Source organism: Lingula anatina, chromosome 4 (genome assembly GCF_051362555.1).
Source record: "Lingula anatina isolate TDL-2025a chromosome 4, LinAna3.0, whole genome shotgun sequence".
Lineage (NCBI taxonomy): Eukaryota > Metazoa > Brachiopoda > Lingulata > Lingulida > Lingulidae > Lingula > Lingula anatina.
The window spans coordinates 20,720,264-20,739,789 of NC_141770.1; the positions used below are offsets into that span (position 1 = coordinate 20,720,264).

The 19,526-nt window shown below is 37.1% G+C and overlaps 2 protein-coding genes across 3 annotated transcripts; both read left to right on the top strand.

Annotated features, from left to right (window-relative positions):
• The first annotated feature begins 1,385 nt into the window (after positions 1–1,385).
• LOC106159321 (uncharacterized) lies at positions 1,386–9,634 on the top strand. Of its 2 annotated transcripts, none has more exons than XM_087012295.1 (12): positions 1,386–1,707; positions 3,905–4,082; positions 4,300–4,455; positions 4,808–4,944; positions 5,357–5,514; positions 6,028–6,216; positions 6,520–6,609; positions 6,856–6,945; positions 7,121–7,243; positions 7,706–7,837; positions 8,330–8,446; positions 8,930–9,634. In XM_087012295.1, the coding sequence occupies exons 1-12, from the start codon at positions 1,692–1,694 to the stop codon at positions 9,050–9,052; spliced, it is 1,509 nt and encodes a 502-aa protein (XP_086868421.1). In that variant the 5' UTR covers positions 1,386–1,691; the 3' UTR covers positions 9,053–9,634. The 2 variants fall into 2 exon arrangements, with proteins under 2 accessions (XP_086868421.1, XP_086868420.1); XM_087012294.1 differs by having other exon boundaries at positions 1,387–1,707; positions 3,902–4,082.
• A 541-nt stretch (positions 9,635–10,175) lies between these two features.
• On the top strand, positions 10,176–13,370 carry LOC106159322 (C-reactive protein). Its single transcript, XM_013535581.2, has 4 exons — positions 10,176–10,546; positions 10,929–11,257; positions 12,646–12,715; positions 13,032–13,370. Exons 1-4 carry the CDS (start codon positions 10,336–10,338, stop codon positions 13,286–13,288), a joined length of 867 nt encoding a protein of 288 aa, XP_013391035.2. The 5' UTR covers positions 10,176–10,335; the 3' UTR covers positions 13,289–13,370.
• Positions 13,371–19,526: the final 6,156 nt, after the last annotated feature.

A 19,526-nucleotide genomic window follows, 5' to 3' on the forward strand; every position in this document is an offset into this window, starting at 1 on the left:
AAAGGGGCAGCTTTGTCCACGCCCCCTCCCTCCCCCCCCTCCCCCATGTGAACCCACTCTACCTCCAAAAATAGTGGTATGAACGACAAGAGGCAAAAACCAAGCAATTTACAATCTCTGTTTTTATAGACATTATAGTAAAATTGTCCCGTCGTCTCTTTTCTTAGTCTAGTGCACATTGATTACCCCCCCCCCCCCCCCCTCCTTGACAAAATCCTCGATCCGCTAGAGGATTGTGATACGCAAACAGTTTTTTGTTGACAATAACAGCAATCGGAGTAATGTACGTTGTTCTTTTCCCGGGTCTAAAGAAGAGCACTGCAGGTCTCAAGTATAGTTTTGTATTGTGTCCAGACCGACAACTGACTACACTGCATATACATTCGACATCACATATATCACAGCCCTAACTTTTGCCCATGACTCAAGAGTCACGTGATATTTATAAATAAACAGCCAAGAAGTAGGAGCATTTAAAGGGACTGATGGAAATTTCCAACACTTACGCAAGCAGTAGTATAAATCGCTTTTGCACCTCGTATGTTATCATGAACAGTTCAGACGTATGCATTAGTATGTAAAGCGGGAGTCGACAATTCTTCCCTTATAGAGATAACAGACCGAATATACAAATATTCAAATGCATATTTCTGCGCAATATAATAATACATAACATGACTATTATACCCGCAGACAACTGAAAGTCTATACTTCGTGTTGCTAGAGCGGCACGAACTCGCCGTTACCTGAATGTTTCCCCTCTCAGCATATATTAATTGCACGGGGTTTGCATTTCACTGGAAACTCAAATCTGTATTACATTTGCTGATCATTTAGAGGTGGATTTCCAGTGACCCCCCCCCCCCCCCCACACACACACCCAGGGGGTATACATGATGCTTAAACCTTTAAAGTGAATGTCTTACTTTGTTATGGTTTTCGACTTAGTAGGTGTGTGTGTCATTACTAATGTAATTGTATCTTCTTACTGTTTGTTGGGTTCTACCACGTGACGACTTCAGTTACCTGTACAAATGTACATGTACCTGAATATGTTACCCCCCTCCCCCGTTCAGAGCATCGGAAGACCACCTTTCTCTGTCCCAAACTGACGGTATGATAAGCGAAACGGGACAAAATCAAGAAATTTTCCATTCCTATGCTCTACATATTACTTTCATATAATGCATATTCCCTTTAATTTTCCAGTCCTTATAACCTCTATTTGTTTCTCCCCCCCCCCTCTCCCGTTTACCCCCCTCCCCCTCGCCCACCTCCTAGCAAAACGCTGGATATGACGGTGACGACAGGTATTAGTTCTATTGGGTCGTAATGTTATCAAAACTTAAGGGTCAGTTAAGCCGACCTCACCTAAGCCGGAGTAAAGGTCGTTGATCGCGGGCATAAAGGAAGAATTCAGCAGTGATCTCGTGTGAATCCACAGAGCCAAAGGCGTGAGTCAAAGTTCAAAACAAAAGCTAAGCAAATATGTGACGGAATTTTTTTCGCAATTTCCATGAGTGAGTTTCGTTCAAGGTCCTAATAAAATAACACTTCCATCACTCGCGACCCGGTACCTCAGCAAATTCACATTGATTATTATTATTCTATACCAGTAGTCGCTTTTACTTGTCGTTCGGTGAGCGAGGTCGGTGTCACATATTTCATCCTGCTTCTGATCCGTATACAAGATGTCAGCTGCGGCAGGTAATGTAACAAGGCTATTTTACATTGATACAAATGCACACTGTTTACGATATTATAGAACATTGCAAGTTACAATAGTATGCCTCGCGTATCTCGTATCCGATAGCAAGTTGTCATCACGACAATCAATGGAAACCATGGGTTACATGCATGTTCATAATAAGGTCACATAGGGATAAATGTGCTATTTGAGGTAATTTTACATCTAAGGGCCATTATCCCATTGCAGCTAATGCACGTTATTGCAGTAACTACGTCGTCTACCGTATGAGGTAGATGCCTTTTTAAAAAGCAAACATTAAAACGTTGTTAAAAGTTAATGATTTTGAATCACCGAGATAGATAAAATACTATTTGGCAGGCACCCTCGGGTCACGGGGTTCGCTATTTTTCTGAAAAAAATTGTTGTGCCTTTAATTTTGTGTACTATTTTAAAGGCTACTGTTTTCAGAGGGTAGTAGGCAGGCAAGTAATACATGTACACCGTGCACTGGGCATTGCTTTAAAGGGCGTCAATTAGAGAAATTTAACTTTCTGCGGTTGTAATGTTAACGTAGCGTTGGGAGTTGTCAATCTAGATATTAACGAAATTTGCCTGTGCTTAATTTTTCTGATCATATGGCTAGCTATGAATCTCTCTCTGACCACAAGGATCGCGAGCAGTCTCCTCCAAAAATAGTCTAATTTCTTCTTTGACTTTGAAAAAAAAAAAGCAAAACTAAGGCTACTGTGCTATCAGAGGGAAGATTTGAACAATGAACACAGGTTTATGATTCTCAGACAGGGTAGCAAATCTCAATGCCTGGCATAACTCTGTATTTTCCGTATATGAGACTCTCCTCATGTGATATTGAGAGACAATGTATGTACATTGACAGAAAATCTCGCCATAATACTGTTTGATGTTTGATCTACGGATGATAAAATGATGCACACCTGCAGGTAGCTTTATATATACTAGTGCATGTAAATACATGCCAGCACATTCATATTTGCTATGAAAAGAAGCCGTGTTATATCTAGGCCAGAGATTAACAGTCGCGATTTTTGTCTTTACAATTATTATTGTTTTTTATTACAAAAACTGTTACGTTAAGAAATATGGTAGTAGTAGGCTACAGTCAATCATTGGCAGTCCATATCAGGGACGTCAAGGGCTCCAGGATGTAACGTTGTGCTAGTATTGCACACCTAAGTTATCCTCTTTGACAAATATAAAGTAGGAAATAGTCAGAATAATATAGTCATCCTTTAGCATTTTATTCATATTGTTTGCAGAAACTATAGTGCGAAAGTAACAGTTAAGAAAGGCAAATGAAAGTGATAGCATTTCCTGATTATGTCGGGGATAGCATATCCTACTAGCCGAAGGATCCGAGAACAATTAAAGGTAAAAAAACCCTCCCATAATCTACCTTCTCTTCTCCAAAATGGCATATCCTGCCGTCACCCCAAACTTAATTCGTCTGGAGGTAGTAACCTTTGATCGGAATGGGATAAGGGTCACGACAATTTCCTGAATTCAAGCCAAAACTTTAGAAAGAAGTCGTTACAAAATATATAGCGAGTCTTTCTTGAAAAATGATGGAATGTCTTCCTACATGTAGGTAAAGAACACAATAAAGGATTTGTAACAGTTAGTTAAATTGTATTTGCATACCCTTACTGTGATACCCCTGTCTGTCCATAGATTAAGTTAAGACCATCCGAATATCAGTAGTTTACATAATCGCGGTGACAGTTGGGTTGGCCACAGATAAGAAACAACGCGTAGGCTTTCAACTGACGAATTTGGCACTAAGCACCAATATGTCCATCGCGTGTCATCCTTAATTCTTTCGGGGAATATAGAAGAACCCGCTGTCTCAAGTTCAAAATCGTCCTGCTGGAAAAATGAGTATAGGAAGCATGCACATCTCCTCTTACATGACAATGCTAATGACTATTCTAGCTCATGATCCTCCTCTGTTTAAGAGCTGCGTTTTCATTTGCTTATCTCTTATTTGTTTATTTATATATATATATATTTGGCCTTTCTGAAAAATGTTTTTTGGTTACTCCCTGACTCACTCGTGCGTTCGTTTGCACGTTCTCTAATCTTTCTTTTTTTTTCTTTCTTTTTTTTATTGTTTGTTTGAATTGTTTGTTTCATTCTTCACTCATTCATTCATCAAATATATTCATTTGTTTACAGTAGTATCAGTCCGTGATGAGATGTCCAAGTATTGGAGGCAGCATTCCTCGGAGGGTAACCTGCAAGAAATGCTGCTTGACAACGACGCGGAGGACATTGCCCGAGAGGAGACACCGGAAATCCTCTCAATGTTGCCGGACTATGAGAATAAAGATGTCGTAGAACTTGGAGCCGGGATAGGGTAAGTTTAAATAGGCTAACATGAGCTGCTTTAACGTGGCTGACCACGTGGAATGTAAAAAATATAGTAAGCCTACGAACAAAACCTATCCTATAGTAAAACAATAACTAATCCCAAGGGTTCTGTAATGACCTGTTTTTTATTAAAATATTTTTTAGTGTTTTCTCAAGTGAAATGCTGGTAGAGACTAATTAATGAATATTGCAACACATTTCAGTCGTTTCACGTCGTCTCTTTCCGAGCAGAGCAAGAGCGTGGTGGCTGTAGATTTTATGCAAAACTTCATAGAAAAAAATAAGGAGACAAACGATCACTATGGCAATACGGAATTCATTTGTGCAGACGTCACACATTTGGATCTCCCGGCTTCAAGGTGGGTTTATTTATTTATTTATTTATTTATTTTAAACTCACATAATACAACTCTATGTCACACCAAACAGTTAACATTGTTTCGTATTTATATACCACTGTGGAAAAGCGAGTATGTTTGGAAGGTACATAAGTGTCTAGACCTGCGTTTGTGTCTTTTAATAGTACAACAATAAAAGTAAAAAGAAAAACAATTTAGAAACTGTGTCATATCTGCATGAAAATAACTCTTCAACTCTATTTGCATAAAAATGAATTGATCGTTTAAATATCAGTGCAGGTATGATAATAATTTTCTGTTTCGATTTCTTCCTAATCTGTTTGGATAAAACGCTTCAAATATACATTTACAGCGCCGACATCGTCTTCAGCAACTGGCTGTTGATGTATTTATCCAACGACGAGATTGTCAACCTGGGCAGGAAGATGTTGTCATGGTTACGGAATGATGGATATTTCTTCTTCCGAGAATCGTGCTTTCACAAGTCAGGTACGTTGTCGCCATCTTCCGCGGGCAAATCTCGTTCTTGGTCACAAATGCAGCGGCGTTTTTAGAGTGTTGAGAACAAGATCTCAGCTTTGGAAGTACCACCCAAAAAGATTTTATGATGATGTGTATTGAATTTTTTTTAGAAAGCCTGTAAGTTATAAATCATACAGCGCTTGTCTGCTGATAAATCCAGAAATGTTACAGGTCAAAAAGTAATACATTGGTTTTGGGGACATGCCGATTTACGGAAAAATAACGCGTTTTGTAGTTTATTTAAGTTGTGTGCCTTAAGAAGCAAAACAAAGTTTTCCTAAATTTTCAGCTAAAAGCTACAAACTGCTTCAACTGTTATTCTTTGGGTTCCTGCCATGTATCATAATGGTACTAGTACGTCCAATCTCTTCCTATTCAGGTTCTAAGGCGCGAGAGAACGATTTCAACCCCACCCAGTACCGTAACCCTGCAGAGTATATCAGTTTACTGGAACGAGCTGTTCTGCCAGCAGAAAACGGGAACGGTTCTTACGCCTTTGAAATGGTTTTGTCCAAAAACGTGCAGACGTATCTCAAGGTACATGCCTTATTTGTTTTGGGCGTGTAAAAGGGGGGTTAGGTTATTTAACTTAGATGTTTACAATTTTTGGTATTGTTGCTGTTGTTGTTGTTTTTACATATAAATATCCCTAGACAGAGACAGGGCCAGATGGAAAGAAGTGACTGTGGCCTTATGTCCCACACGGAACGAAGAGCATTGATGATGATGATGATCCCTATATAATAATGATAATTATTTTCTTTGTAATTTTGATTAAGACAGCTGTGCTTGATAAATAAAACTATATATATATATATATATATATATATATATATATATATATATATATTGCAGATCGCAATAGAATGTCTTTTAATTGATTTTGAAACCACCAAAAACATTTAAACCTTTTAATAAGCGAACAATACATCGTTAGGCAGTTAGGCAGTTTAATCATTTTGGCTTACCAACTATGTAATGCTGCTAAGAGATACATCAGCATATTTCATAGTACAGTATCAATATCTTTATATTTGCCGTTCTATCTAGATGAAGCAGAACAAGAACCAAGTCTGCTGGCTCCTGAAGAAAGTCCGCGTGGATACAGTGCACAACCATGGCTACAAGACATTCCAAGAATTCTTAGACACACAGCAATATTCCAGAAACAAAATCCTCACGTATGAGAAGATATTCGGAAGGCATTTTATCAGTACAGGAGGCAAGGAAACAACTGAGGTAAGCCTGTTCAAAACATTATTTTACATTATTTTTTTTTAATAATCGCCAAATTGTAATGCGCGAATATTGTAGAATTATGGTGAAAGGTAGTCATTGACATTTAGTTTGAGTGTAAAATTCTATATCCTTAATGCTTTTTATATAAGACAAAAAAGTGTAAATACTGAACTATACAGTATCATCTTGATAATATAATGACTGATTTTGAAATTCTTTGGTCTGAAGCATAATATAGTTTGTTTAACACTGTTCGTTTTTATAATCATGTGCATGCATGTGGAATTCTTTAAATACTTCCAGGAGTTTTGTAAAATGCTGGACCTCCAACCTGGTCAAAAAGTTCTAGATGTTGGATGTGGAATCGGCGGTGGCGCGTTCCACATGGCACAGGTGAGATACTGTACTGTTTCCCCCAAATATTTCTCCCAATATTATAAAATGTTATATTATATTATATTATATTATATTATATTATATTATATTATATTATATTATATTATATTATATTATATACGTTGAAGTGCAACATCAAATATTGTTAAACGGATACAATTGAATAAATTGAACTATAAAGTCAGCACGTTTGGGCATGGGTATGACAGATAAAAATTATATGACGTCATTAATTGTTTTCAGAGATATGACGTCAGTGTTTTGGGAGTTGATTTATCAGAGAATGCAGTCAGCATAGCGTGGGAAAGATGTCTGGAATTCATGGATTCAAGGGTTAGTACTTTTCAAGCTACAAATACAGTATGCGATCATCAGTTTGTGTAAACCCAAAGAAGCATTATCTATTTTGTAACAAGGACACTACGCACTGAATTTTCTTTATTAACCACACAAATGTTGTAAAGTATTTTATAAATTTTTTCAACAGTGTTCATTTTGATTTAATTAGGTCGAGTTTGAAGTGGCCGATGCCACCAAGAGAGACTACCCCGCCGAATCCTTTGACGTAGTCTACAGTAGAGACACCATACTGCACATCGACGACAAGTTGGCGTTGTTTAAAAAATTCTACGTAAGATTTAAAGCAACATTTTATTTAAAAAAAACAAGTTAGCTTTATTGATGCAAAAGACCACTTTGAAAATAAGTGGACGGTTATCATCATTTTCATTTAAATGGTATTCATACTTACTTTTGCACTGTGAGACATGGTGATTGTGTTCTTCGTTTTACCGTTCACCATTCAAATTTTAACATATTATTTTAATTTAGTATTTATTTCCCAGATTAAAAGTAAAAACTAGCTGGTACGTTAATAAGGAACCTATAATGCATTCTTTTAAGTTGTAGATCTGTTACATCACAGCATAAGGAAGATGTCTCACTGACCTGACCTCAGGTTAAACATACAAAGTACTTGTTAGAGATCCAACATGTTATAAAAGGACACATTGCGCATCGATAGAATTCAATCGTAAAATTCGTTTTACTCCCTTGCTTCAATTAAAATGATGTCGATTTCATTTCTGTCCAGAAATGGTTGAAACCCGGTGGAAAGCTGTTCATTACAGATTACTGCTGTAGCGACGGAGAACACTCCAACATGTTCAAAGATTACGTGGAGCGACGAGGTTACATTTTGTATAGTCCGCCAAAATATGGAAAGGTGGGTCAGAAACGAAATTAACAGATAATGATGCATAACTATCACATCATTATCTCCACTTTTACAAACGATTTTTTTATGCCTTTGCATATTATCACACGTTCGGTCGGCAAATATGAAATATAAAACAGCTAGGGTAAGTTTACTGTAACATTTAGGGCACAGGGCTGGAAAAAATGTTTGGTTTATCATGCTACAGTTGTATATTATTATTATTATAATTATTATTATTGTTATTATTATTATTTGAATGATTAGAGCGAAAAGGGGGGATACCAATGTTATTAATTCCCAATGTCCCCTCTGGGTCCGCCTGTTTTTTCCTTTTATTGCCATTGTTTTAAATGATACCTTTGGCTAATGTCATGTACAGAACTTCAGTTCTTGTTAGTTATAATTTGTTATTGTTTTACTTTGTAGCCCTTTTATGAATGTTACATTTCTGTATCCTCACAAAATGTCATAAGTGAAAGTTCTTTTTCATTTATTTAGATAATAGAATCCGCCGGTTTTGTGAACGTGAAAGCAGACGACCGCACCACGCAGTTCTCAAACATTCTTCACAGGGAACTGGGCAGGTTTGAGGGGATGAAGGAAGAGTTCCTTCAGGTTAGTTCATCAGGCGTTCATCTCCTTAGCAATTTTGTTAACGGGTTTGGATAAAGTATACCTTGGCAATAAGGTAAACCGTGAAAGGTGTTGAAATTCCCAAGAAAAATTTTTTTCTATGTCAAAGTCTGGCTCACACTGTTGCCTTTAAAGTGTGTCCTCGAGTCACCAGCATAGAAGTCCCAGATTCTTACACTAATGTGATGCAGCTCACAGGCTTATTGGCTATACATTATCAGGGAGCTTGATATTTCCACACGGTGGAGATGTAATGTAACTGGCCCATGGGGTGTGGGCGAGGTTTGGTTATAACATATGTCCTGAAAAATATCTAAAATATGCCCTATTTCATTTAATATTCTGTTGCACACTTGCACTAAATGATAACGTTGTATTATTTAAACAGTTTAAAGAAAAAAAACACACAATTTTTGACCAATGTGTTGATGCACCTGGTGGCTCATTTTTCTTCTTTTATTGCAGGAATTTACCGAGGCTGATTACGAGTACATAACAGACGATTGGAAAACAAAATTAATACGCGTTAAGGAGGGTTCCGGTGAGCAGAGGTGGGGACTATTTTATGCGGAGAAGCCCAGGAGTTAATGACGTATCCCGGAACAATACTCTGACTTGCCATTTTATACGTCCAAAAAACCTATCATAATTTAGCTTTTCAAACCTGTGGATGCAGGAACGGTAATACTTGGAGTAACTTAAGTATTCGAACCAGTTCTGCAGTCGTTTCAGGGACCTCTGTGCCCATGCCTTCACCATGACAAAGTGTTTTTTTGCAATTTTATCTTGATTTTAACTTAAACCTATATGTACAAGCCATTGCTAAGTGTCAAATTCAATAATCTGCATTATGTTTTTGATTTAACCCTGATATTTTTATCTAGATATTCACCTTGCACCTGCTGGTAGTGATACGTAGTATTATATGCTTTTTCATGACACATAACTTGAATCAACGTGTGGCCGTACATTTCACATAAGATGCCATTATATATGTGATAAAACATTGTAGATATACCTGTGTCGATTGTGCTTTTTGTTCCATTTGTACTAGTACACACGTGATTGTGGCAACGTGGAATGCGACAAAACTATGAGAATATTTTGATATGAATTTATTGTTTAAAAGAAATATATTTTGAATGTGAATAAAACACAAATGCTAAAGAACTGAAACTTGTTTTCCCTTGTCGCAGACAGAATTTAGATGTAATTATTCACAACGAGTTGCCCTGATCGCGGCACCGATTACCTCGATCCCATCGAGGCCAAGAACTCTTTGACATTTATGTGTCTTATATTTTAAGTAAAACAATCAACATTTCAAACAGTGGAACATGGTACCATGTACATGTTTCTATAATTTCTTTGACACCCTTCATATATGTTAGAACCCCAGCTAAAAAGCGACCAAATTAGCATAACTTTGTTGGAGATTTTCTGAAATGCCATGCAAAATATTTTTGTACAGATCATATTGTCTATGCGTATGTGTGCGGTGCGTCAGACAGAAATTTGATTGGCAGACTGTCTTTATTAACAGACTTCACGTATATTATATTATTATAGAAGCAATAAACGTGTCTTTCAAAAATCCATAACAGACACGCATTTATCCTTTAATGATTAAAAAATGGCAATGGCGCAGCCTCTGCTTCGCAGCCTCGTACTGGTCCAACTATCCCCAAGTCACGAATTGACTGATATCACGTTAGAGACTTACTGAGACACGTTGAAGTAAGGACAGGTGTTAGTCACAGGTGTACAACGGCAGCACTGCACGACAACCGTTACCCGAGCAACAACTGTACTAATTACTTGTTTGAAATCAACTCGGTTTCACAGAGTGTGGTAATTGTCATCTAGGAACAATGGCTTTATGTTTGGTGTTGGGTTTGGTTTTGGCCGGATTGGCATCCGGGCAAGATTCTCAGTTCGCCGGATGGTCACAGACTGACCTTGATGCGTACTGCATCCGGTTGACTGAAGTGGACCTGATTCGAAACCAGCTTGAGACGACAATGGCTGAACTTACAACATACAGAAACAAATACCAGAAAGCCGCCGCTATTGTTCGCCAAAGTACGTGGCAATTTTCATCGAACATTTGTGCTAGGTGATTCAGTTATACAAAAATAAATAATAGATTGTTACCGTTTCAGCACGATTCCATCCACCATTCTGTTCGTTTAGATTTACATCAATTTAAAACACGTTTAGAAATCAACCTACATAGAAAATAGTTAAAATGCAAATGAATAAAAAATGAAAAAGAATCAACTCTGCGCCAAAAATAAAGGCTCTCACTAATTTGTAAAACCAGTTTTTCTTCCAGTCCTATAAAATAATGGGCAATTATGTTATTACTTATAAAAAAATATTGGCATGTTATGATTCATATGGTATGTGTAGGCTGTTTCAATGATACATGAACTGTCCCTTTGAAGAGTTCTTGCATTTACAGGGTCTAGCTACCGTTTTCCTAGACCTCAGTCGACCTCGGGACGGTTACTTTTTAGAGCAAAACACGATACCCCTCTAACGTCTTTGACCGCCTGTGCATGGATGAAGACCGACTTTAAATGCGCTCCTAACTGTCACCTACTAACTGTGTTCTCGTACGCCCACAAAGCAAATTTCAACGGCTTCATCTTCGCATTCGATGGAAGCAGCTTTCAATTGCACGTTGAGAGTCAGGTGACGGTTTTCGGGAGAGGTAAAGTGTCTGGATTTCTGGATAACCAATGGCACCACCACTGCTTCAGTTGGAGCAACGCTGCAGGAAGTTGGAGATACACACACTGGACAAAAGAAGTGTCACCCCCTAACTCAGAGTAATAAAAGTAGGCAGACCTTGGGTACTTATGATGCCTGGTCTACTCATAATGTGACTAATGAGTATAAAACCGCTATACCATGGAATTGTATTGTTGGTCTTGTACATGTACAGCAAATGTTATTCCTGTCTTCCTCCAATATGGCAAGATACAGGTAATTATCTAACAGTTATAGGTGCAAGTTATTAACCTGAAGAGGCGGAATATAAGCAATGTCAGAATATCGATACAATTGAATTGTTCAGTCAGAATCGTGCAGAGGGTCTGGTCTCGGTATAGAAACACTGGATCAAGAGACAAATTGCCTCTGATGGGTCGTCCAAGAAAAAATACTGGCCGTGAAGACCGACGACTGATTTTGATGTCCAGGTTGTTAAAGTTCGACACTGCTTGTCAGTTGACAACACAGTGGAACAATTTCACACATAAGAATGTGTCTGTGAAAATTGCTAGGCGTCGGTTACATGCTCAGAGAGTGTACAGCAGGGTAGCAAGACTGAAACCTCTTATATCGTTACAAAACAGGCAACGTAGAGTAAACTAGGGTCAACAGGATCTGGAACTGGACAGTTCATGACAATTGGTCCTGTATACTTTTTCTGATGAGTGTCGCTTTGGTCTGACCTCTGATGACAGACGGGTACTATGCTGAAAAACTCCTGGTAAGGCATTTGAACCACATGCACTGAATTTTCGAACCCGGAGCAGCATATTCATCATGTTGTGGGGCTGCATCAGCATCCATTGCTTGGGCGAATTGATAGTGGTTAATGGAAACATGAATCACTAGAAATATATCGATGTTTTGGAGTCAGGCTTGCTACAATCTATTACTAACATGTTTGGTGACAGGAATTATCCATTTGTTCACCAGGATGACAATGCTCTTTGTCACAGGCCCAGAGCAGTTGATGATTGGTTTGACCAACAGGACATTCGCAGGGTGATGTGGCCTGCCTAGAGTCCGGATGCAGACATAATAGAAAATGTGTGGAATGATATGTCAAAACTTTTTACAAATGTCCGTCTAACCAGCAGAGAAACTCTGTTATATTCAGTGTTTCATGCTTGGGCCAGCATACGCCCTGAACGCATCAGACAATTATATGAATCCTTGCTTCGTAGACTGGTACCTATTATAAGGTCACGTGGCTATGCCACTAAGTACTAATTTTGGACTTGAAACTGCATATTTTGGTAGAATGTGTATTTTGTTCTCATTTTGTGATTTTTTGTGAAATTTGATGTTAATAAAATGATACCAGGAGCATATCATTCCACAGTCATTTATCTCCCCCATAGTATTGGCTCAGTAGGGGTGACACTTCTTTTGTCCAGTGTGTGTACGTCCGCGATGGGGCTTTGGTGGCAAATGGGACAGATCCAAGAACCAAAGGACGCATTATATCGGCAGGTGCGTTTAGCTGACTTTTGTATCTACATGTATTATTTATCCACTTACGGATCCAGAGTTTTGTTTTTACTAGGGGGGGGGGGGGGGGGAGAAAGAAGAGTGGAGGAAGAGTGAGGTAAACAGTAAAGCTATAACATGTAAGGTAAAGGAATGAGAAATTGTACTGATTGTTTGACCGTTTTGTCCCCTTTCGCTTGTTAAGTCATTTAGGAGAGAATGATGGGATATGGAAGTTCAAATCTAAAGCACATAGTGCAAAATCCGTATTTCTGCCAGCCTACTTTATTTCAAAAAATGATCAAGTAAAATGTTCCAGGTGGCATTTGGAGCGTTGGACAAGAACAAGACAGCGTTGGGGGCGGTTTTGAAACCACACAGGCATTTGTTGGCGACATCACACAGGTGCACGTTTGGGACACAGATAAAGTACAGCCGGCAGAGGTCGCTAAATGTGGAAGTGACCTGAAAGGAAATATAATAAGTTGGGGACAGGATCCTCTCGAAGAGAACAACTTGGCATCCTACCCGAACATCGACCCTTCTTGTGCGAAAGCGTCCTGTAAGGATAACTAGCAGGCAGTCTACTAAAATATTGATGATGCCATTTTATATGGCCTTGCTTGCTGTGTTACAATAAAATGCACTGCGTCTCAGATTTAGTTATTTAATGTCACCGTAATTGCCACACTAAAGGTAGAAAGACACTGTCTTCTCGAAGGATTAATGAGGAAGAAGCTTTGTTTCAAACATATCAATGTAATGTCAATGAAAATACCTGAAAATTTAAAGTGTGTAACATTTCATTCTTCGGTTGCGGTAGGTGAGATTTGCTGTCTTGTTTAGTTGCATTGATGTCACACCCGGATGTGTTTCCATGGGAAAACGGAAGAATGTGACAGAGGAGCTGCGAAGTGTGTTGCAGATCGTGTTCTTATCCCATCATTATGTTTTACTTACCTTCTCACGCCTTTTTGCTGATACAACTATCTAACCATTCATATTCTATTTAACTATTCATAATACCAGTGAACAAATTAAGTAAATTAAAAATTAAGTGTGGCGGTGCGTGCGTAATCCATAGTAGACAAACTTTAACAAATGAACCTTCTGTTTTAAAACACATTTTAATCTAGAAACTTACTACAACTGCTACCTAATTTAGACTAAAACATTTGCTCTTTTATCATATAAATAAACTATACTAAATGATTAAACCAGCAAAAAATTCCTATTGTCTAGACGTGGCATGGAACGGGTCATCGTTCTTGCAAAAAAAAAAAAAAAAAAAAAAAATTCAATAGCGTTTTATTGTCCTTACAGAGCACGTTTCGCTTGGACAGTTTACTGTTAGATAATCGGGCAAATCGATTTATTCCATGGTCACTTTTGAAGGGCAATTAATGTCGGAGTGAATCATTTCAAGTTGAACTAATCGTTTCGTACTCTTCGTCGTATCCGCCTTAGCTTTGCACTCTTGCCTGGGTTTGACTTAATTACTGGTAGCTTTCGTATCAGTGAGCAGTGAGATGCCGTTATACGCGATCATTCAAAACAAATCTGTTGGTGCTTTGAAAAACGCTATATAACACGAGTCTTAATTTTTTTAAATTTTTTATGTATTAAATTATCTAGAACATTGGGATGAACGTGCTTTCCGTCACCTCATCCAAACCTTATTCACACTGTCAAAATAAAATGCAAATAAACAAGCTCATTTGTACAGGAATACTTATATAATAGCATTTTTTCACACACAGAGAAATAAAAAGGCCTAATTAACGAGAGGCAGAAGATAACAGAAAATTACTACTGTTGACCTCAATAATGGCATGCCTCTACATGTACCAAAGACTGATTCGAAACATTTAAATAGCCAGGTTAACAAGAAAGAGGAAAATACATGACAATGCCTTTTTATTATCAATTTTCTTTTTATGTGTAATATCCACCAGTCCCTGTTGTCTTACATTATATTAATGGAGCAGTTTAACATAGAAAATAATCACATGTTCTTCGTAGTGAATCTCAATGTCAACAGCGGAATCTGTAATAGGTGGGTGTCAATGCCCGGAAAAGTGCTTTATGTAAGAAGTTTTGAGTCCCTTCTAAACACATTCCCAAATCATATACCAGTTGAAAACTCATAATCTGACAGTCAGAGTTAGCCATGATTTTAAAATGGCAGGTGACCTCATAACTGTGGAATCGGACATACTATAAGGTAAATGCTGTGAATGCTGCACCTTCTTTAAAGATATGAATAATAGTTAAAAGTAAACCAGTAATCTATGTATGGTGTGATCTTTTCATATTTTGTGATAAAGAAGATAATGGGCTTCAAATCCATATTTGAATTTCAAGAAGGCGGCGATTTAAAGATGTCCGCCATTGTTCATGAAAAATTGGTATAAAAATTTTATTTTATTCATATCTTAGAATTATACAAGCATTACATTATACAAGGTATACAAAGTTTCCATACATTATACAAAGTAGGCACTAATATCTCTAATTTGGCATTTGGTCAAATTTTGAGTATGTAAATGCAGTCAATTTTCATATATTCAACAAGGCCATCTTGAAATGCTAATATTTATAATGTGGAGTTTTGTTCACCCAATTGGCCATTAAAATTATTTTTCATACAAAATTTACATGAATAATTGTTCAATAAGTACCTTTCGACTTGGTTCTTCTTTCAGACATTTCAAATGGCCGCCATTTTTTATGGAATGTATTGTCCTATCAAAAACTACTTCGTGTATACATGTATACATGTTATACATTAGTTTCGGAGACATGTGGTGGCCTAATATTGCAGTGACTGAAAAATAATTGAAAGATGTTGGCTTACATTAATTTCTTTCTAATAATTGACATTTATGAATATTTTAATATCAAATTTTGGTATAAAAATATACACCTTAACTTAATTTTGCTCCATTATGACTACGTGTGTTAACAAAAACATATAACATAGAAATAGCCATCTCCCTTAAACCAGGTCCACCTACCCATATCGACATTGGCTACATTGTGCATTTGTTCATTAATAAATCTTTTGCATAAAATTGCCTGTGACCGGTCTGTATGCCGAAGACCGATATCTTCTGCTGTCCATGTATGGGGAATTACCTCAAAAAAGCAAGAATAATGTAACTTTTAGTGTTTCAAATTATTTATATGCCATTTTTGGTTCTAGCTTCCTTGTTGGGAAAATAATTATATACTTGAATTTCGTTATATGCTGACTTTTTGTTATTCGTTAAGAAAACCGATTTATGAAACGAGTTTCTTAAGCCGTTTTGTACTTTTTCAGATTCATTCACAAATCAAGGTGGTAGCCGAGCGTAATTTGAAATTGTCAAATCAAATACATGCTATAATACAAAGCACCAATCTAATTTTAAAATACTGTTGTATCAGAAATAGATTTTGCAGATTTCGAGTGGACTAAAACTATCATGGCAACCACGTTTCCTAAAAAGGTGGTTAACATGTGTCATTAGTTTGCGAGATATATTTTTTCATTTTTCTCCTGATGCACTGTACAGTTTTTATATTGCTATGTACTGAAACATATGTGCTAACACTAATGATGTGAAAGCCGGTCATGTTATGCAATTTTCCTGTCTGTCAGCTAGGGGACCTGTTGACAGGCCAATTACTGGAAGCCGGCAATCACCTGATCTTTGACAGGTAAATAGTTGTGTAAGTCCATATTTCATTTTTATGTTTATTTTGCCATGACATCTTGTCACTGCTCATTACAACAATGCCTACATGGCTGCCGCAGCCTCCGATGCCCTGGCTTAGAACAGACAAAGGACAGAAAGGTGTGATCAGTTATATATAGCTACTTTATCTGCCCTTTGGAAAATCCATAGGTAGAACCTCATATTTTGGGCTCGAGCCTTTATAATTTCTATAACGCTTTCTATAAGCATTAGTATTTTAATTTAAAAATGTCAATTATTAGAAAAACAGACATTAAAGGACATACCCTATGGTTGGTCTTCTCAATTAAGTAGATATAAGATTTTGCCCGTTTCCATGGTAACGTGACCACTTGGCAATGCTACATCATCTTCGAGGAGCAGATTCTGAGTTTTCAAATGATATATAATGTATGACTGTGTATGAAGGGAGACTAAATCTGCACATCTTTGCCATGTGCCGCTCACGAGGTAAAAAGGATGCGCGGCAAATGTCCTTTCCTCGTTGAACTATCAACACAAAAAATGCGTATCTCAAAGCATACCTTGATTGACAGAATCATTCTACTTATGTTATTAAAATAATATAATATTTTTCTCGAACTTGTTCATACAATTCGCGTTTGAAAATATCCAAAAACCGTACTTTCTATGTCTACAAACCCTGCCTTGCTATACTTGTCCTTCCTGATTTATACCATAAAAACAATAAGTCCCCTCAATTAAAAAGTACCTGATGTCGACATTTTCTTCCCAAACAACAGGAAGACACGGGGAAACATTTTGAACTAAATTTTTAATAAGAATAGTATTCAAGTCCTAGCGCAGGGACGGGTCGGGTAATGGTTATCGAATAAGAATTTTTCTCATTTGTCAAGGGTAATTCGCTTTAGTGGGAATATTCTTGATATGATATCTTTGACATTGTGCACGAACCACATATTTTCAAATGACAAATAAACAACAATATTTCAGTTAAAGTTCGATGACGTTTTAAAAGTATCATCTTTTATTTGGGCTAGTGTACAGACAAAAAGTGCTGTAATACAAAGAGTGCCAATGTGAATTTCTACTGCCTGCGAGAAGCACCATACTGTTGCAGCGTACCCTGTTCTTACCTATAAATAGAACCAACATCTTCAATTTTGTGTTCCTTGTAGTGTGTTTTTTTTTCTAATTCGGTGTGAAGTATACTTATTGGCCACTGGTAAACTGAAAAAAAAATTGTTCTTCGTGGAAAGTTCATGCACAGCTTTATCTAAAAAAATGGATGCTTACATAAAAGTCCCTGTCACATCCCTGTTCATCAGTTGAAGGATCTGAAATTACCAAAGACGTAGTCATTATATCAATAATCAATAAGAAAACCAATGTAAATGTAATATACCATGCTAATCAGCCTTCTTTTTTAACATGTATATTACAGAAACGAGAGAGAGAGAGAGAGAGAGAGAGAGAGAGAGAGAGAGAGAGAGAGGAAAACAGATCTCTTCTGTCATAATGCCTCTTCACAGGAACACGCTCTCTATTGCTGTATAATGCCAGGGCCACCTCCAGGTAATGCTGACATTTTACGGAGGAAGTTTGAAAATTTTATAATCAGGCGTGAATGTCATATCAGTAATGAACCGTGTTGTCATTTTAGAAAGGAAGTGAAAATTATTGATTGTTCTTTTACGCCTTACAAGGGAGTGCAGGATCGTCCCTTGTACAGCACACTGAACCGCGCGGAGTGGCCCTCAAGGGGAGCGCATCAAACCGGAGGTGCAAAGAGAGAGAATATTTCCCCGCCACCAAGGACGAGCTGTCAGAAACAAGAAACCGACAGATTTGATAAGGGAATAAATAAGACTTAACAGGAGAAATGAAATCCTATTAGATATGTTATTACAATGAAGGATAATTCAATTCAAGGCGAGGACTATGTATTGAAGTCTGGAACCGTAATCTTGATAATTGTTTTAAAGCACAACCAGGAATTTTCATCTTCCAAGCAGAGATGTGTAATGACATTTGGGATGCTATTTAACCGGGCCTTTTTTTGCTTTTAATCTCTCCACGGTGATCAGCTGTCAAAATGCCGCGTTTTTGGAGGTGTAGGGGATTTAATTTTCAGAGTTTGACGAACGCTGAACATGGTACAGAGAATTCTCCCCTGTTTCCCTTTACCCTCTTTCTTCCCTCTCTCTCTCTCTCTCTCTCTCTCTCTCTCTCAAAACTTATGGTGTCATTAACATATTTAAACTGGGTTTAGACATGTAAACTTTTATTGTTCCACGGACAGTTAATTTCAAAATATTAGTATGTCATCCAAAACAAGTGAAAATGGCTGTCGGGCTTCTTGAAAAGACTGTAAAATGACGATTACATAAAATAAATAAGATATTATCAACTGCTCATCATATTCTAACTGCCAAATAAATATGCACTGTTTAATTTATTATAATTTTTATATAATTATCATTATAATAATTATTATAATATAATATTATTATTATATTATAATATTATATTATAAGTAGAAGCCGTAGTAATAGTAGTAGTAGTAGTAGTATTTACTTCAATTTATTTCATTTCTTTTTCTCTTTTTTCGTATGCAAAATCAATCACATCTTTGAATTTGCGAATAAGAAATGATCTATTTATGTCGTTCCTTGTTATTCTCTCTTTTCCCCTTCCCCGAACCACTTTTTTCTTTTCATACCACACTTCTGTTTGTGCAATTACTGAGATTGTACCAAGAAGCTATCGTCTTGTTCTCAGAAGTAAGAAATATACAATGACAGCGTTTAAAAATGAAGTAGAACTTTCTTTGTGCTATGACACTTTACGTAAAGAACCGGATTTTGATTTTATAAAGGTACTTGTTAGTGCACGTACCCTCATCAAAGGCGTGTTTTGTGTTTGAATTGTGCACAGATAATATTTATGTATAATATGTGGCTGGTGAACAGAAACGAACAAGAAAGACGATACGATAAAATAGCAAATGGAACATTTGTCTCCAAAATGTAATGATAGACCATAGTCTGTTAGGCCCTAATAAAACGGCAAAAACCATTTTGATATTGTAATTCATGCAGCCGAATCGATCT

What these genes read in the sequence shown, in the direction of transcription:
- LOC106159322 (XM_013535581.2), top strand. Translation starts at nt 10,336, where the DNA reads ATGGCTTTATGTTTGGTGTTGGGTTTGGTTTTGGCCGGATTGGCATCC. An exon ending in CGCCGCTATTGTTCGCCAAA is followed by an intron (nt 10,547 to 10,928) that starts GTACGTGGCAAT and finishes TTGCATTTACAG; the next exon opens with GGTCTAGCTACCGTTTTCCT. An exon ending in AGGACGCATTATATCGGCAG is followed by an intron (nt 12,716 to 13,031) that starts GTGCGTTTAGCT and finishes AAAATGTTCCAG; the next exon opens with GTGGCATTTGGAGCGTTGGA.
- LOC106159321 (XM_087012294.1), top strand. An exon ending in GAACTTGGAGCCGGGATAGG is followed by an intron (nt 4,083 to 4,299) that starts GTAAGTTTAAAT and finishes AACACATTTCAG; the next exon opens with TCGTTTCACGTCGTCTCTTT. An exon ending in TGGAATTCATGGATTCAAGG is followed by an intron (nt 6,946 to 7,120) that starts GTTAGTACTTTT and finishes TGATTTAATTAG; the next exon opens with GTCGAGTTTGAAGTGGCCGA.